Here is a 17,142-nt window from a genome sequence, read left to right as displayed (position 1 = left end):
CTCAAGAGCAAGGGAGGCTCCCAGCCGCACCAAGCCCAGGCTGCTGCACCTCGGGCGCTCACACACCGCCCGCTCCTGCTGCGACAGCTGCGGGTACGAGTGCAGGAGAGCAGGCTGGGAGGTTCAGGGGGTTATATTAACAGATCATTCCTCCAAAATAAAGCTTTAAAAAGTTACTTTCCATGCACCCGAGAGGACAGAGATAAGCAACTTTTTCACCGTAGGAAAAGATTACGGGTCAGAGAGTTGCTGTAAATTACTGCAGCAGCTAAATAACTTGGGATCCGCAGGCTCAGAGTCAGCTCACTGATTTTAAGTCAGGCTGATTTAGAGGAACGAGTTCAGATGTATTGCAAATCAATGCCTCGTGCGCAGGAGGCATTCAAAAGTGACCACGCAAACGTGCGGCGGCGCCTGCATTCGCACAGGCAGCGTGCACAGGCGTGTACACCACCGCCGCCCCGCTGGCAGCGGCACCGACATCGATCGTGATGGGGAAGAAAAGAAAGGAATTCCGTAGAGCCAAACACCAACATGTGGCAACAGGCTGTGACCTCCTCCTCCTCCTCGCTCCTCTGCAGCCAGCTTGCTGCACAGAGCCCGAAAAGGGGTGGGAGGCCAAAGGAAAAGTAGAGGCTGAGAGTAAGTGGAGACCAAAAAGAGGCAAGAAGCAAAAAAAGGGGTGGGAGGCCAAGGAAAAAGTAGAGGTTGAAAAAAAGCGAAGGCCAAAAGGGGTGGGAGGCCCAAAATGGGTAGGGGGCCAAAAAGCGGTGAGGGGCCAAGGGAAAAGTATAGGCAGCCGAATGGTGGAGGCAGAAAAAGGGCGGGAGGCCAAAATGGGGTGGGAGGCCAAAGAAAAAATAGAGGCTGAGGAAAAGTGGATGCTGAAAACAGGTGGGAGGCCAAAAGAAAAGTGGAAGACAAAAAGGGGTGGGAGGCCAAAGGAAAATTAGAGGCTTAGGAAAAGTGGAGACCAAAAAGGGGGGGGGGAGGCTTGAAAGGAGTGGGAGGCCCAAAAGGGAAAAGTAGAAGCTGAAAAAAAAGTGGAGGTAGAAAAGAGGTGGGAGGCCCAAAAATGGTGGGAGGCCAAAGGAAAAATAGAGGCTGCAAAAAAATGGGAGGCCAAAAGGGGTGGGAGGCCCAAAAGGGAAAAGTAGAGGCTGAAAAAAAAAATGGAGGTTGAAAAGGGGCGGGTGGCTGAAAATGGGTGGAAGTCCAATTGAAAAGTAGAGGCTGAGAAAAAGTGGAGATAGAAAAGGCATGGGAGGCCAAAAAGGGGCAGGAGGCCAAAAGGAAGTTAGAAGCTGAGGAAAACTGGAGGCCCAAAAAGGGTGGCAGGGCAAGGGAAAAAGTAGAGGCTGAGAAAAAGTGGAAGCCAAAAGGGCTTGGGAGGCCCAAAAGGTGTGGGAGTCCAAAGGGAAGTTAGAGGTTGAGAAAAAGAGCCTCCATGCCTGCAGCTGGCCAGATGAGTATCAGTTGTTCTCTGGTTAAATTTCCAAAAGGATAGAAAGCAACAGCTCTCCCCCACACCCTGCTCCGCAGCACAGGCGATGCCCCCGACAGTGTTCGGCAGCGCTGCGCACACCCCAGGCGTGACACCCTGTGCACATACGAGCACATTGCTCCGCCACGTGATGACTCGCCCAAGATGTTTTGGCAATGGCCTGGGACGTGTGGGAGAAGCAAGTCTGAACCCTCTGAAGTCAGGCAGGACTTTAAGACACTGCTTCTCACTTCTCCTTGAGCTCGCCTGGCTCTCCTGCTCACATTTGGCCTTTTGGTTTAGCCATGCATTTTGCCAACTTTTTAAATGCAAATGAGAATTTGCACTTAAAAGTCAGTGCTATAAACTTGACCAGAGCGACCCTTGCCTCTTCTCCCTTCCTCCGTCTATGCATAACTTTTTTTTTTTTAATGCAATCAGCAGCAGGGAAGAGATACAGGAGGGGCTGAGCAGTCGGCACATATTCCCTGTGGATCAGTGCCCGGAGCCCTTCTGCAGCCACAGTCCTGCCAGACGACTCCATGTGAAGGGTGGCTCACACTGTCTGCCTACCAGCAGCAGCAGCAAGGAACCAGTAATTATACTGGCTGGACCAACACCTGCTAGTGGTTTTGTCTTACACTGTTTGTGCAACCAAATAGGCTGCCAACAAAACAAAGATGTACTTAGTCTAAACAGGTGAAAACACGAAACAGGGAATGGCGCTGCCGCGTTTGTCCCATGACGCCTGTGTGCAACACACGCTGGAAAATGATTTTTGGTTTAGTCTGCAAGAAGGCTCCAAAAGCAGGTAAAAGCATTGCATGTACTGAAAAGACAAGGCTTTGCTGCGGGAGGAGGGAACAGCACTGCCTGTCTCTGGAGCCCAGCTCCTGGATCCAGCCTTATGCTGTGGTGCGGGGCACATGGATGCTCTTTACTGGGCTGCAACACCAGCATCAGAAAGGCCTGGCTTGCCAGCAGCGTGGCCAAGAGTCCTGCTGAACCGGGCAACCCACACAGGACGGCACGCAGGACAGGGCAGCAGCCCTTGCCCGCCCAGGGCTGCCCACAGATCAGAGCTGCTCCCAAAAAAGTACTGCGTCAGACTGGAGCAGAAGCGTCCACTCCCACGGTGCCGGGGTCCGCATGGGCAGGGGGCTGGACCCTCACACAGCACTTCTTGCTCACAGAGCCAGAGCTCAGCAGTGAGGTGGGAAGGGGAGGGCGAATACCCTGAAGGACCAAGGGCAAAGACCCCAAAGGAGCACTCAGGCCAGCCTCAGCCTTAGCTGCCTTCCTGCAAGGCAGGAAAGCCAGGATCAGCTCCTCACTGCACCAAGTCACACCCAAGATACGCTCCCTCGTCGGCAGATGGGATTTATTGTAGATGATTCGTCCTGGAATAAAAACATCAGCTCCACCTCTCACAGCCTATTTACTGAAAGCCACTAAACATTAAACAGAGGCAAAAAGTGTATCCCAGCAACATCTGGAATTTATCCCTTCCCTCTTCTGCAAAAGAAAAAATCACGCCCTATTCTTTTTGAGAAAGAAAAGTGATTATATAGAATTATAATGCTGGAAGAAGATAGAGAAGAGCAGAGATTTTCTTTGAAACGCTGTTTGGACAATTAAAAAGGGATAGTTTCAAAGAAGCAGCAAATCCTGTCTCAGCTTTTTCCGCCCTGTCTCACAGTGCCAGGCTTTCCTCCCATGTGTTGGCTAAGACACTCTTAGGAAAGCAACAGTTTTCATCCTTGCAAGACCTTTAGCAAGCTAGAAGGAAAACCAGCTCTAAGTCCTAAGTGGTTGAAGATATACCAAATAAGAAAAATTATTCTTCCAGTTCCTGCCAGCAAGATTCAGAGGAGCTTTGTTTTCTATGGAGAAAATCTACTTGGGACCAGCTTTCCAAAAGAGGATGGGTCAGCCTTTACCCAAGAGAGTCAACGCTGTCTCTCCAGACAGAAGAACGGAAAGGCTTTAAATATAGAAACAGGAAAGACTATCTGGAGTAATATGAGGATGCAAGGTCAAAACGCGATATCCTCCACTTCCTCAGGCTTCCGATCCCAGAATGGCTGGGTGGCAGCCCCACAGCATCACCTGGCCCCGGCCAGGACCGGGGAAGCCTCAGTTGAAAGGGAAACCCTCCCCAGCCTTCCCCAAGGGGGGAAGCAAAGCAGTCGCTCTCACGCCAAGCCCCCAGAAGCACATCCAGCTACTAAATTACTCAACGACTTTAACTGCATTGATCAGTCTGGAAAACAAAGCTGCAGTTCTTTGCATGTGCACAGTTAGGAGGGTACACCTGCAAGAGTTTTGCGTTTTTCACCTGTGAGTAGTTACAACCATAGTAAGGGATGCCCCTTCCCCTGCCCAGCCCCAGCACTGTCAAGGTGCGGCCAAGTGCTGCAGGGAGAGACCGAAGGGCAATGCAGGTGAGAGGATCCCGCTGCTCCAGACACCTTTCTAACAAAGCAGAGCCTCAGCAAACGACAGGTAGGTCTCATTTTGCAAATGAGGGCAAGGCTGTTGCGAGAACCAGTCCCATTACTCAGGCTCCTCAACCCCCATCTCCTCGGCTGCACATGGACTGGATGCAGGATTTCATCAGGACATTAAACTCGGAAGCCGTAAAATCACTGTGCAAAAAACCAATTATACCTATTTTCGTAACAGCCAATTTAAGCTTGTATTGAGGTCCCCTCGCATACCCTTACATTACATAAAACATTTCTTCCACTTGAAATGTAGCTTTCTAAAGGCCATTTTGCTTAATTTAATAGATGCTTAACGTGGGTCTGCACATCTCTAGAAGCGTAACCAAGGAAGACACATGGCTGCAAGATACAGTGTGATCCCTTCCCGAGCAAACAGAAAGAACAGGAGGGGATGAAAAGCATCTCCAAACCCATGAACCTGCTGTGACTGGAGTGCACTTGTGGTCTGAAGAGCAGCAAAACCCCATGGTCAAGTCAAAAGAGAAATTCCTGAGCATCTGCACGCGGCTGTTAACCCGCTCGAGACCAGCCAGCGCCCTGCAGGCTGCACAGCAGGATGGATCCTTCCCTCGCTGCATAACCAAATTAGCTGAACTGAGCCCACTCAGGCATGCTTCCCTCAGATTTGAAAAAGCTACTTTCTGAACTTAAATTAAATAAATGCAGTCATCTTTGCTTTTTTTTTTTTTTTAAAAAAAAAGCTGCTCTAATAAAAAGCTCATAGTGAATCTATTAAATTGAGGCTGTCCATTATGTTTATGGTTTCTTACAATTCAGGCCTGGATGGCAAGTCAATGGATGTTGAGAAGTATTTATCAGGAAAACCCATGAGAATGATGAGGATTAAAAGCTATCAGCAAGACAGAACCCCATAGTTTGCTCTGTTCCTCACTCAGAGCACGCGGGACCCCCGCCAGAGACCTTTGCCCCCCTCTCCTTATTCTTCAGCCCACCTCTGGCGCATCAGTCGACAGGACAGCCATCACCTGCATTCGTAGCAAAGGCTGGAAAAAGTGAAATTTGTATATACTGTTATGATTAAGTCACACTAGAGAAATCAAAAATATCCATTACACACCAGTGATCAGTATCATTAAGTGTTACACACCTCGTGTGTGTGTGTGTGTCTGAGCACACTGGAGACGGAGATGCTGAACTCGAAAATGCATCTTCCAATTCAAGCAAAGTCCCATTACAGTAATATAAGTCTAACAATAAAAGTGAGACTGCTGTTTATTATACGAGAAATTATTGCAATTTAAGACAATTTTACTCTGAATTGTGTGAAGCAGGTGTGCATAAATCATGTTGTTCCTTAAGTGTCCTAAAGGCAGCACCTAACAGGCCAAGGTACTTTCAGAGCTCAATGCTAAAGAGCCTAATCTGTATATGCTGGACTAAGTTATTGAAGCTAAGAGACTACCCTTGGTAAGGCGGAATAATGGTGGAAAGAATGAAAAAAAAAAACCAAAACCAAAAAAAACCACCACCACACAGAAAGTGCAGAATCTGCTCCTCCAGGAAAGTAGCCAAGACATCCGCCTCCAGCAAAGCCGAGCCCTTGCAGACCATGCCAGCGCCAGGGACACCAATGCTCTCCGACTCTCGAGGAACCAGGTCTCACTGCACCGATACTTGTGAAGAGCACAAGGAAATCCAGCCTGGTCTCAAGTCTGGAGCGTGCACCAAGAACAAGTCCAATGAAGGGCCATTTAAGCTCCTGAGCTGTGGGTTTCATCCCTGCGGCTCTAACAGCCGGCCGGTACCCTCAGCACCGCAGGACACGCGGCACAGGAGGGTGCAGGAGGCTGACGGCACAGCTTCACTTTTGGGGGGATTTTTTGTTTTTATTAGAAATAACAATATTAATCATATTAAACAGAAACCACTAAGGGGGAGAACTTCCAAGCTTGCTCAGCACAGAGCCCAACCCGCAGCAGACCCGCCAGCAAGCAGCCACAGCAGGCAGCTTCCATGGGACTTGTCCATGGCAGCCGAAGCCACGGGTACACTGCACACGGATGGAGGAGTGGGCGAGCAGATTCAGGAGGACGGTTGTAGGGACTCGGGCTTGGAAATGTTAGTCTTAACACTCAGCAGTTAGACGTCTTTTGGGAATTCATCCAAATGGCACTGCTTCCTTCCCACTTGCCCTGCAGGTAAATCTAGCATGTGGCTTACACAATCTGTTGACTTAAATAAAGCAAGGGCAGAAGAAAGCTGTTCAGACATCAGGAGAGGCTCATCAGTCCTCTGGGCAAAAGTCTGGGTCACTTCCCCCTCCGCAGCGTACTCTGTGTGTCGGCCAGGGCCCCGTCTCCCTCCGTGAGAGCACGCGCAGCGAGGGCGCAGCAGAAGCAGTCGCCGCGTTCAAAACGTCAGTAAAAGGACAACAACGACATGTTGCCAAATTCTTCCATATTTTTGGCCGGTGCCGATGCTTAAATTCAATTTACAGAAATTTGAGTCCATGAGCTCTGTGCTCCAGTTGAGTCCTTTAGAAATTAAATGCAACCGAGCAATGTCCACACGAGTCTCCCGGGGCTTGGGGAGACGGGGCCTCAGCCACTTCCAAACTTCACGGCGCTGGTCCATCTGTGCCTCCAGCTCGCCTCCAGCCTACTGCTCATCCATCCTGCAGACGTGGGATGTTTCTAAAGCACTGTGAGACCATCGCATGCTCTGCAAGCACAAGATCTTGCTGGATACACGTATCTCAGGTGCAAGCCCCAGCTGCAGTGTGCAAGACTGAAGAGCAGGCAGGCAGTAGCAGTAAGCAGTCTGGAGCGAGCCTGCCAGCTGCCCTCATCCATACGCCGCAGGAGTGCTTCTTGCCCCTGCTATCTTCTATCGCTAGTCTCAAACTCCCTCCTTCCCACATTCAACTCAGGCACCCAAGAGCCAGCCCTGGGGCCCGGCTCCTCCACTTGCGAGCACGGGAGAAGCAAACAGCCTCCCCCAAAGCAAAAGACCAAAATCTGAACAAAGCAATTCTGACGCGGCTGCAGCCAGGGCCGTTTTGTTGTCAGAGTTACAAAGGGGAAAATTAATTCTCACAATTAGTGAAATGGGACAGAAGTAGAGGAAGGCTACCTCGTAAGATGCAGGTCGTCTTCCCTCTGAGGTTTTAAAGCACTGAAGATGCATTTGGAAGGAAAAGTGACTCAGCTGACCACCACTGTCTCTACTAAGATGTTGCACAGCCATTCTGCTCGATGTCCAAATGAGAAACCCTACCACTGATCATCAACAGCAAGTTAATTAAGTATTAGGCCGAATTCTGCATGTAAAGCATATAATGACTGAGGTCTGCAGAAGACCGGTCTAAAGAGCCAGACTTTGCTACTACAAATACTCATAGTGCAAGTTAACATCTAAATCTCAAGGAAGGTAGAAGAGACTACCATAGCAGTTGTGATGATGAGCTCCTTAGGAGGCAAGCTAGACACTCAATCCATCTCTCATATCAGACCTATGTTAACACTTAAATAGGACCTACTGTCGTGATCTTTAGCAATGAGTAGATGTGGTTTTGAGTAATGGTTAGTGTTACTTAACCGGTTATATTCACTAATGTAATTGACACCTATTCCATCATCCTGAATACACCCACTTCTTTCTCCGATACCATAAATAGATTAGAAAAGTTTCTGCAGATGGCCATGACCCCATTTGTTTGTGCACTTAGCCATGTATGAATCACTCTTGGCTTGTAGCAGCACTTTGGAATTACTGAAAGATAACTAGTCGGCACAGACACCAATAAATGAATCATGCTTTCCACAAGACTAAACCGTTGGGCTTTTACAGACTCCAATTACAAAGTAAGAAGAAAAGAACAAAGAAATTACTCAGTCTATTTGCACAAAGTCATGCAGAGTTGATTCATAGTTTTACAGAATTATTACTGACAATCATTTGTAGGGGGTTAGAGTAACAAACCAGCTACTTAACATATTGGACAGAATGAAGAGATGGAAAAAAATCCCCAAACCACGTCCTGCATACATTCTTGAAAAGCAGTATTGATTTTTGTGCAAGTACCTCTTTTCATTCTTGGTACGCTTCAAGTCTGGGCGTTAATCAGCTTTCATTCACCAAGGCTGAATTCTGCTTTGCTGGGCTGCTTGGGCCAAGTTTGCAAATGGGGGAAATCCTTTTGCACCTGCTGAAGCGCACACACCTCACGCCAGCAAACCATCACAGGCACAACTCCTCAGCACTGTCGGCACGAGCCGGGGTCTCACGAATGGACCAGGGAACTGCCACGTGAAAAAGCACTTGCCTTTCTAAATGCACATTTTTGAACGTATACTGCAAGTGAGAAATTAGCCAGTCTGAGGCATTTTATTAAAGATATGTGTGAGACTGAATACACTGAACACAAACGTATGAACCGTTTGAAAGCACTGTGGACATCCACCAACACTGACAACTTGTGAGGCAAGTTTCAAAAGATGTGCAAGGTATCTCTATGTAACACCACAGCCTGTGACAACACGAACATACACCACACAGAGAAAAACCCACCCTCTTCTAGATGGAGCATAAGCCTAGTCTTCTATCAATGAGAAACTGGAAGTCTGACTACTTGGAGAAAAAAGGGGATACTGTATCAATTATGGCATTAGCAATGCTGCCTTGCTGTATGCAGTGAAAAATTAGTGTTAAGTTAAAAAAAAAAAAAATCTAAAGGTGATGGTGGACTGGATGCCCAGCTGAGCCTGCAATATGGACCAGTGCACCAGCTGCAGCATCTGTGAGCACGACGGCTGAATTTCCAAGTCTCAGGGCCACACAGCCTCACATGCTTCAAATCAGCATCCTGTACCAGTGAGACATGCAGAATAACAAGGATAACGTCCAACTGAACAAAATCACTGACAGTTTGGAAAAGGATGCAAGTTAAATGTATACATGATGCTATTTGTCTAAGGCCTTCCAGTGATGCTACCCTTTACATTTAACTGAAGGCCCAACCTCACGGGTTAATTTAGCTTGCAAATGAAATGCGTGCCCTCTTCTACACACCAGCTGAACTTGGTCCAGAAGCAGAGAGCTGCCAGCCTGGTACAGCTTAGAGTCACAGCTCAGGAGAGGCCAAAAACAGCACCAGAAGAGCTACCACACAGATCTAAATCAATTGGGGAAAACTTGCTTGTTTGTCCCTCACCCTTAAGGCTGCTGATTTCTCAAGAGAGAAATAAACCCTATCCCAACCTGGCTGCAAGAAGGAAAGATGCCATGCAAGATTTAAATGAAAGCCTTAATAAACATTCCCAATTCCTACCCTCTCTCCTACTCTACCCATACTACATAAATTAATGCAACAAGCTCTCTTGTATAAGAATACGTAGGCGACAATAACCTTCTCCCTCCGCCGAGGGTTTATCTGAGGATGTGCTGTAGATAGAAGGGGAAGAAAAAGGTTCCCAATAGCTCCACTACAGCAGCACCAGGTTCTCTTTAGAAAGCTTGAGTCACTAGAATCAAGGTCTTCACGTGCAACGCCAGATTAAAAGGATACATGTGCTAAACAGTAACGTGTCCTTTAGCAGGAAGAAAAAGCTAAATCAGGAACCTGCAATATTAGGCGGATACTTAGATAAATACTGTACAACATACCACAGCAATAATGCTAATGCAAGTTTAGGTTTCACACTGGAGATATTTCAAAAGATTTGCAAAGCTTTGATAATATTTAACATCTCTACTAATTTCCTTTTCGGTGTAATCATAAATTTACCATAGTAGCCAAAAGATCTGGGATGAACTACAAGTTCTAGCTGGCTCCGAAGCCAACAAGAATAATGTGTGCTGTTACTATTTTCTCTCAAAACATACCTCTGCAAAACTGACTTAAAACGAGAAAAGAAATTGTGAAACTGTCATTACAAAGAAGCATTTAAAATGCAGATCAAAGTGCTGCCTTAGAAGCTGTATTCCTTGCCAAATCATCAAAGCTCTCTTTACTCTCAGTAGCTCCCCAAATCCTCTGATTTGGATGATAAACTTCTACAGCTGAAATTTATCTGCTTTTTAAAAAAACAAACAAAAAAATCCAAACCCCACAACTCCATTCTCTGGTTACCAACTACTTCATTAACCAGTTCATTTTGAAGTACTTTCTTGTATTACTAAATCAATTCACTTTCACAAAAGCACTTATGCCTGTATACACACACAGACCCTACCCTGATACTTTTTCAGACACTACCTCGACACTTTTTCAAGTATTGAAAACTTGTCAGCTCTCAGAGGTGTATACGTATACGGCCGCCTCCTGCGAGCACTGAAGTGCAAACAGCTCAGGTAGCTCATTCCTGCCACGGCCGCACTGCGCTTAACAGCAGCGTTGCTGTTACACCGCTCCATCGCACCCTGCACTCGTGCATCGCTCCTCAAGGAGCTCCGAGACCACTGTCGCGTTCAGTGCAGCAAGGAAGCAGCAATGCAGCAGCCCACACGACCAGCTCCGAAAGACGGAGATGACGGGTCAGATCCTGCTCTCACAGAGGAGAGCCTTGTGCTGAAATCCTTGGGGCCAGACTCGGCTGCGCCGCTCGCAGACGGAGCAGTCTCTGATGTGTTTCCTCACCTGGGATCTGCCCAAGTGACCTACCTTTTGCCACCCAAAATAATTATAAAGTAATCACCCGGCAATTTAGCTACACAGACGGGAAGAACACCGCATAAAACATCCCCGTCGACATTAATGATTCTTTTGCTTTATGGACGTCTGGGAGCATGCTCATGGTGTGAACCAAGTTTCCACTTAATTGCAGCAAAGTGGCCCTTGTACCTCTCTCCTCGCAGGCTTTCCAGTCAGGCTTTATTACTTTGATGAAACACGCCGCCAGCAACAGATGCACTGCGTATGGGAGAACTTGAGGGATCTGATAAGACAAACCGCACACCACGCACGGGATCTCCTGCCAGGAAGCAAACTGGTAGTCAGTTTTTACACGAAACACCATTGCAAATAAATAACCTTTTTTAGCTAATTAGGGTTACCAAATTCTGACGGTTGCTATTACCTGAAACAAGACCAACAGACATGACTGCACAATGAGTTACTCAGGAAAGAAGCTGGATTGTAATTACGCTGTCTATTAGTGACACCACGAATTTTGGTACTTCCCTTGGAAAGGTCTCCTCGCGTCTATCCATTTATAATTTAGGTTTACAAATTCCTCCTAAAACTGGATTTATCTAGCCACCAACTCTCAGCCTGGAAAACCTAAAAATATTAGTCTGTTTTGTGAGCAACAGCAAATAAAAATAAGTAAGAACATACATTTGTAGGTACTCTTCTCTCCATCTGCAAAGGAAGCAGCAGTAGTTCGGCTAATTCAACAGCCTGAAAACTTAGAGGTGATCCCAGACCCTACCTTGGGAATTCCTGGCTTTAAGGAAAGGAATATAGTTGCTCTTTCCCACACACCCTTCAGTGCCGGTCCTCTCACAACCAGGATCTGAAAACATACTACTCAATAAAACGAAGGCAAACCAAAGGCTTATTCAGGGGGTAGAGGATGCCTTCATGGCAGAAGGTAACAGGACTCCCTGTGTCAAACATCCTCCTCTGAATATACCCCGATACTGACTGAAAAGGAAGAATCAGCCATGTCTTGTCTCCACTTTGCATTGTGTATGATCACCTCTGATGACGGATCACCTCTAGTGCCATGTGTGCTGGTCCTGCTGTGCAGCACAATGCAATCCAGGTGTTCACCCAGAGGAAAAAAAAACAAAGTTTGACTATTTTCCCTCCATTTCCTCCTCTGTGTCTTTTCATTCCCCCATTCAACACCGATTATAAAACACTAAGATTAAAATCACTGCCTGAGGGCACAAAATAAACTGTAATTTTAAGACCCTTGGGCTCTCCAGGCTCAGGGAATTAGGACTTTCCCTGCTGCCCTGCGTAGGAGAGGTGGGACCCGCAGAGCTGGGACCACAGACCGCCAGGGTCCCCGGGGACGGCCAAGGGCACACGCAGACAGCTCTTAGGCCACTGTAAGCAAAAGCCATCCACGCTCCGCTCCTCCTGGGTCGTACCTGGGGACGCTGGTCTGGGCAAAAAGCAGTGCTTGTCACAGACACACGGCCAGAGACAGACACAGGGAACTCCCCGGTTTGGCTGAAGTCAAACTGAGATGCCACAAACTCAACATAGTGTGCGCAAACACCCTCTAGCTTGCTGAAACACTGGTAGGAGCTCCAGCTTCCCTCCATGTCCTTACCTCCTGAAGAAAAACGGGGGGGGGGGGGGGGGGGCACGGACTAAAGAAGTACGTGGTTGTTATCCTCTCTGCCCTAGAAGAAGCCGTAACTGCCGTTGACACAGTGTCGGGAAAGAAACGTATCTGCCAAAAAAGCAGTCTGAAGTGGAAAGGAGACGTGATCCCTGGTTGAGCCATCTGCATTTGGTTTGTTATTAAACCAAAGAATGTGAAAACCTAGAAGTCCTTGCTTGGACAGAAACTCGCTCTCACGGTTCGCTCACCCCAGCCCACGACCGACCGGGCACACTGCTCCGACACCGGCATCAGAGCGCTGCTACCAGCCGAGGGGAACGGCCTCATCTCCTCGGGGAGATGTAACGACACCTCTTAAACTCCTGAATGCTTCGGCAAATGTTACTGCACGAGCAAAGCCTCTTCCGAGAGCCACCCAGCCCAGAGACAGACCTGCCCTCACGCCCCACGCCTGAAGCCATCCTCTCGCAGGGACGCCCGGGTGCCCGCGGAGGCAGGATCCCCAGCCTTGGCACCTAAACCCTCTGGGAGAAGCCCCCGTGGGATGCAAAGCAGCCCTGGCGCAGGCGTGAAGCCCCTCCTGCCATCGGGGCCGCGGCGCTGGACGGAGCGGGCTGGCGCTGGCGTTTCGTACTGACCCGGCCGGCGGCAGGAGCTGAGCTGCCCCGGGCGAGCGAGCGGCGACGCAGCCTCGCTCCGCTGCCTGCGCCAAATAATTAGTTATTTACAGACTCTTCCGCCACGACAATCACCCCTGACCTCTTTCACCCAGCCGAAGCGATTAGAGACCACTGCCGCAGACGTCTGGCTGCTTAACGCCGCCTGGCATATTGGCACTAGAGCCCCGGCGGCAGCGGGTGAGACTCCGCACCCCCGCCCCCAAAAAGCCCTTTTATAATCCTAATCTGGGAGCGCCACACACAGAAACCAGCTGCTTCCTCCACCGCAGCGCCGCAGCCTGCCATACGGAATAAAGCCTGCAAAGAAATATTTTGGGGGATCGCTTGTACAGTTAACCTAATCGAAGGGTTAAATTAAAAGAGTTTACAGTTATGCCACTTTCCCGAAGCATTCCTGCGTGGTAACTTTTGGCTAGAAAATTAAATAGCATCTGGTGATAGCTGCTCTCAGGTTCCCTCAAAGTCGTATTAGAAAGATGAATGAAATCAAGCGAACGGAGGGAGGAAAAAGCCGTATAATGAATTTATGTCGGGGAGGCTCAACTCTGTCTTTTCCACTGCACCCAGGTGGAGGAAGCGATCAGGTAACAGCCCCTGAAGTGCAACCAAAGCCCTCCCTCCCGTAGCACAGAGGTGAGCTAACGCTGCCTGCCGCCGGCAGGAAATAAATAAATAACATTGGCGATAAAGAAACCCATCCGAAAATGAAATACGGAAGGGCAGCATTAAGGCAGCTCGATGCAGGGCTCCCAGGAGCTAAGGGGAACTCTGCGCCTGAGTGTCAGGACCCCAGAGCCGAGTGGCTGACGCAGGGGGACAGGCGCAGTGCTGGCAGGGGACAAGCGGCGAAGAACCTCGGGAGCCGTACGGCATCAGGCTCCCACAACACCCGTCCAAATTCAGGCAAGGTGTCCTCCAGCGTACCTCACTGTCCCCAGCCTCGCACACACACACACGCATCCATAACTGGCACCTGCCTCCTACCAAGCCATTCGTATGCTGAAAAAACGGGAAAAAAAACCCATAAAATATGCTATTTCTAAGAAGTCAAGAAATTAAATTAAAAGCCTGAGTTGTTCCAACAAAGCTTCATGCCAAGAGTTACACTGGAAGAGAAGCTTTTTCTTCAAAAGACATTACACATTTTAATTCACAACTTTTATCATAACCATGAGCCTTGATCAGACACAAAGTCAAGTCTCTCATCCTTGCAATTCTGTGGGACACAGTTTATGTTCACCAACTGGCTGACGCAAAAAAGAACTGTATCTTCATTATTTATACACTGCTATTGGTATGCACATCTAGCCCGGCCTGTTAAAGTCAGGAAAGAATAATGGTCTATTCAGTACCGGTAGTGTTAATAAAATCAGGCAAATCCAGCTTAGTTTTGTCTGAACACGAATGAGATTAAATCAAGATTAAATGTGCATACAGTACAAAGGGTATGGTTTATGCTAAAATTGGGAATGAACACATTTTAGTACCTGGTATACAAATGCCTACAGACCTTCTCCAGCACTCAGACACCTGAATTAAACAACGATGAAACTGGAGAAGGCGAAGGCAGATGACACTGGACAAAAGCCATCCAAAATACCAAGGGACAGATGCTGGCTCTAAAATACTGCTCTGCAACCCCGCTGGAGGTAACGGGGCAAATCCTGTGCTAGCAGAAACAGGCACAGCTCAGCTGACTTTCCCCTGCACGCACCGAGCGCGAGCCTGCCCCATCGCAGTGCCAGGAATATATGCAAAATCAAGACTCTTTCCCAAGTTTTCATTTTGGGCCATTTTGCATTAGTCTGGGTAGGGTTTAGATTTCACGGCACAGAAGAAGGTGTTAAGCGGGGTACGGTCCCGACAACCCACCCAGCCCGGGATGCCTTGAAAACCTTCCCTTTACAGAAAATACCATTTGCTTTAAATCACCAGAGAAACCAACTCATTTCTCTTTCCTCAGCAATAATATTCTTTCTCTCTCACCTCCATGCACTTCATTTCCAAGAGGGAAAGAGCAAACAGAAAAGTAGTGGGTATTTAGGTCAGGCACCGTACTCACTGATACTCTGCGAGGGTTGAAAAATATTAACAAGAACAGGCAAAGAGCCCTTCGTAACCCCCCGGGGCTGGAGGCGGGGTGCGGGTTCCCAAACGTACGCCCTCCTCGGGTGCCCGGACCGCAGCGCTCCCCCCGCCCCCGGTACCGAGGGGAAGGGGATTTACGCCGGGGCTAGCGGAGACCCCCGGAGGGGGGTCGGGGGCCGGGGCCCCCAGCATCACCCCCCGCACGAGGGAAAGGCGGGGGGCAGGGGCGGCCGCACCGGCCGGAGCACCGCCGGGGCCGGGGCGAGACGCGGGCAGCGACGGAGCCGAGATGGGGAAGAGCCGGGGCTTCGCACCCCGATGCCGGGAGGGCGAGGTGGGGAGAGCAGAGCGCGGCAGGGGCCGCGCTCCGCAGGCAGCCGGCGGCGGGCGGGAGGCTGCGCCCGGGGCCGCTCCGCCCGGGGCCGCTCCGCCCGGGGCCGCTCCGCCCGGGGCCGCTCCGCCGGGACCCGCCCGCCCCCGTCCCGCCGCCGCGCGCTGTCACGCCGTGTCACGCACTCACCCGCGCCGTGTCACCCCCGCACGAACACCCCAACAGCAACAGATGAGAGATCACAGCTCGCACGGAAGGCGGCGGGGGGGGGGGGGGGGGATAAAACAATCACTCCGAGAAAGCGCATCGCAGCCAAGGGTCCGGCGCTGCCGGGAGCCCCCGCGGGAACTTCCCTGCCCGCGGCGGGGCGCGGGGCGCCGCGGAGCGCCCGACCGCCCCGCACCCCCGCGCCCGGGGAGTCGGGGCCGGCCCCACGGCAGCGGCAGGACAAGTACTTACTGATCTCCATGCTCTGGAACAAAGACCTTTTGCAGTTGCATGTGCAGGACACATTGGGCTGAATAGCTACGGCCGTGCTGTTCAGACCCATGAAGTTATACATTTAAAAAAAAGAAAAAAAAAGGAAAAAAAAAAAAAAAAAGGCGGCGACGGCGACACAAAGAACTTCACGGCCGCCGAGCGCTCTCCGGGCAGCACCACATAAAGCCGGGGCTCCTCCTCGGCGCGGGGGGGCGGGGGGAGGGAAATGCAGCTGCGATCAAAAATTGGAAATAAAAAACCCAGCGCAGCGCCCCCCGCAGCGGCGCGGCTGGGCTCGGCGGCTGCTCCGCGCCCCCTCCGGCCCGGGAAGCGGCTGGGCTGGGCTGGGCTGGGCCCGGCCGCGGCAGCCCCGCACTTTTGTGGGGCGCGGCGGCGCGGTGGGAGCGCGGTGGGAGCGCGGTGGGAGCGCGGTGGGAGCGCGGCCCGCCCGCTCCCGCTCCCGCTCCCGCTCCCGCTCCGCTCCGCTCCCGCCCCCCGCGCTCATTCACGGCCACGGGGACGCGGCCGCGCGCCGCCGCCAGCCGCGGGCGGGCGCCGTGACGTCAGCGCCAGACGGGCACCGCCCTTTCCCTCGCGTCGCCGCCGGGCGCGGGGGGGGGGGGCGGGGGCTCGGCGGGCGCGCGCGCCCCGGGCTGCCCCGCGCGGGATCCGCGCCGCCTCGCGCAGGCCGCGCCCCCCCCCCCCCCCCCCGGGACTCGCCCCGCAAGGGCGGGACTTGCCGCGGGGCAGCCGGTCGCAGTCGCCAGCGGGCGAGCGGCGCTCAGCCGGCGCCCCAGAAGCCGAAGGCGGGTACTGCCCGGCCCGGCCCGCGCCCCGCGGCCGCCGCCCGGGAGGCGCGGGGGTTTCGCCCACCCGGCCCGCACTCAGACGTCATTTTGTGGAGATCGCCGGCACCGCCGAGCGCGCCGCTGCCAGGCGGGTGCCGGGGCCGGTGCGGGCTCCCTGCGCCCACCGCTCCCGCCCTCCGCCAGCGCGGGGCCACCGGGCCCGAAGGCCTCCGGAGCTGGCCGCCCACGCGGGCCGGGCCGGTCCCACGGCGCCCACCCGAGCCCCCGGCCCCGCTGCCAATACCCCTCCGGCCCCAGCCACCGCGGCACAGGAGCCGCGGCGCTGCTGGCGTTCGTTGCGCAGACGGTTCCCAAATGCCGCGCTTCAAACAAAAAAAAATGGGAAAGATTGGAAAAGAAATATGTGGGGGGAAAAACCCGTAAGCGCCGATTTGGCCCCAGCTGAACTCGGTGCAAATTCTGCCATTGGCGCCAGCGCTAACGCCAACAACGCTGCTTTCGTC

General features: G+C 51.5%; 1 protein-coding gene across 3 annotated transcripts in view; it reads right to left on the bottom strand.

Moving 5' to 3' along the window:
- The window catches only part of PMEPA1 (prostate transmembrane protein, androgen induced 1), a 54,766-nt gene extending 38,410 nt beyond the window's left edge, over positions 1-16,356 (bottom strand). The window contains exon 1 of one of the 3 annotated variants that reach the window (XM_087750291.1): positions 15,810-16,356. In XM_087750291.1, coding sequence (XP_087606417.1) covers positions 15,810-15,912 — 103 coding nt within the window. In that variant the 5' untranslated portion in view covers positions 15,913-16,356. The remainder of the gene's footprint in view (positions 1-15,809) is intronic. The other 2 variants (XM_087750290.1, XM_087750292.1) reach the window with 2 other exon arrangements.
- Positions 16,357-17,142: the final 786 nt, after the last annotated feature.

The sequence above is a fragment of the Nipponia nippon genome, unplaced genomic scaffold (genome assembly GCF_047370975.1).
Source record: "Nipponia nippon isolate SJK-2023a ecotype South Korea unplaced genomic scaffold, ASM4737097v1 scaffold_13, whole genome shotgun sequence".
Lineage (NCBI taxonomy): Eukaryota > Metazoa > Chordata > Aves > Pelecaniformes > Threskiornithidae > Nipponia > Nipponia nippon.
The sequence above is the reverse complement of the archived record's forward strand: the minus strand, read 5'-3'. Positions and strand labels throughout refer to the sequence as shown.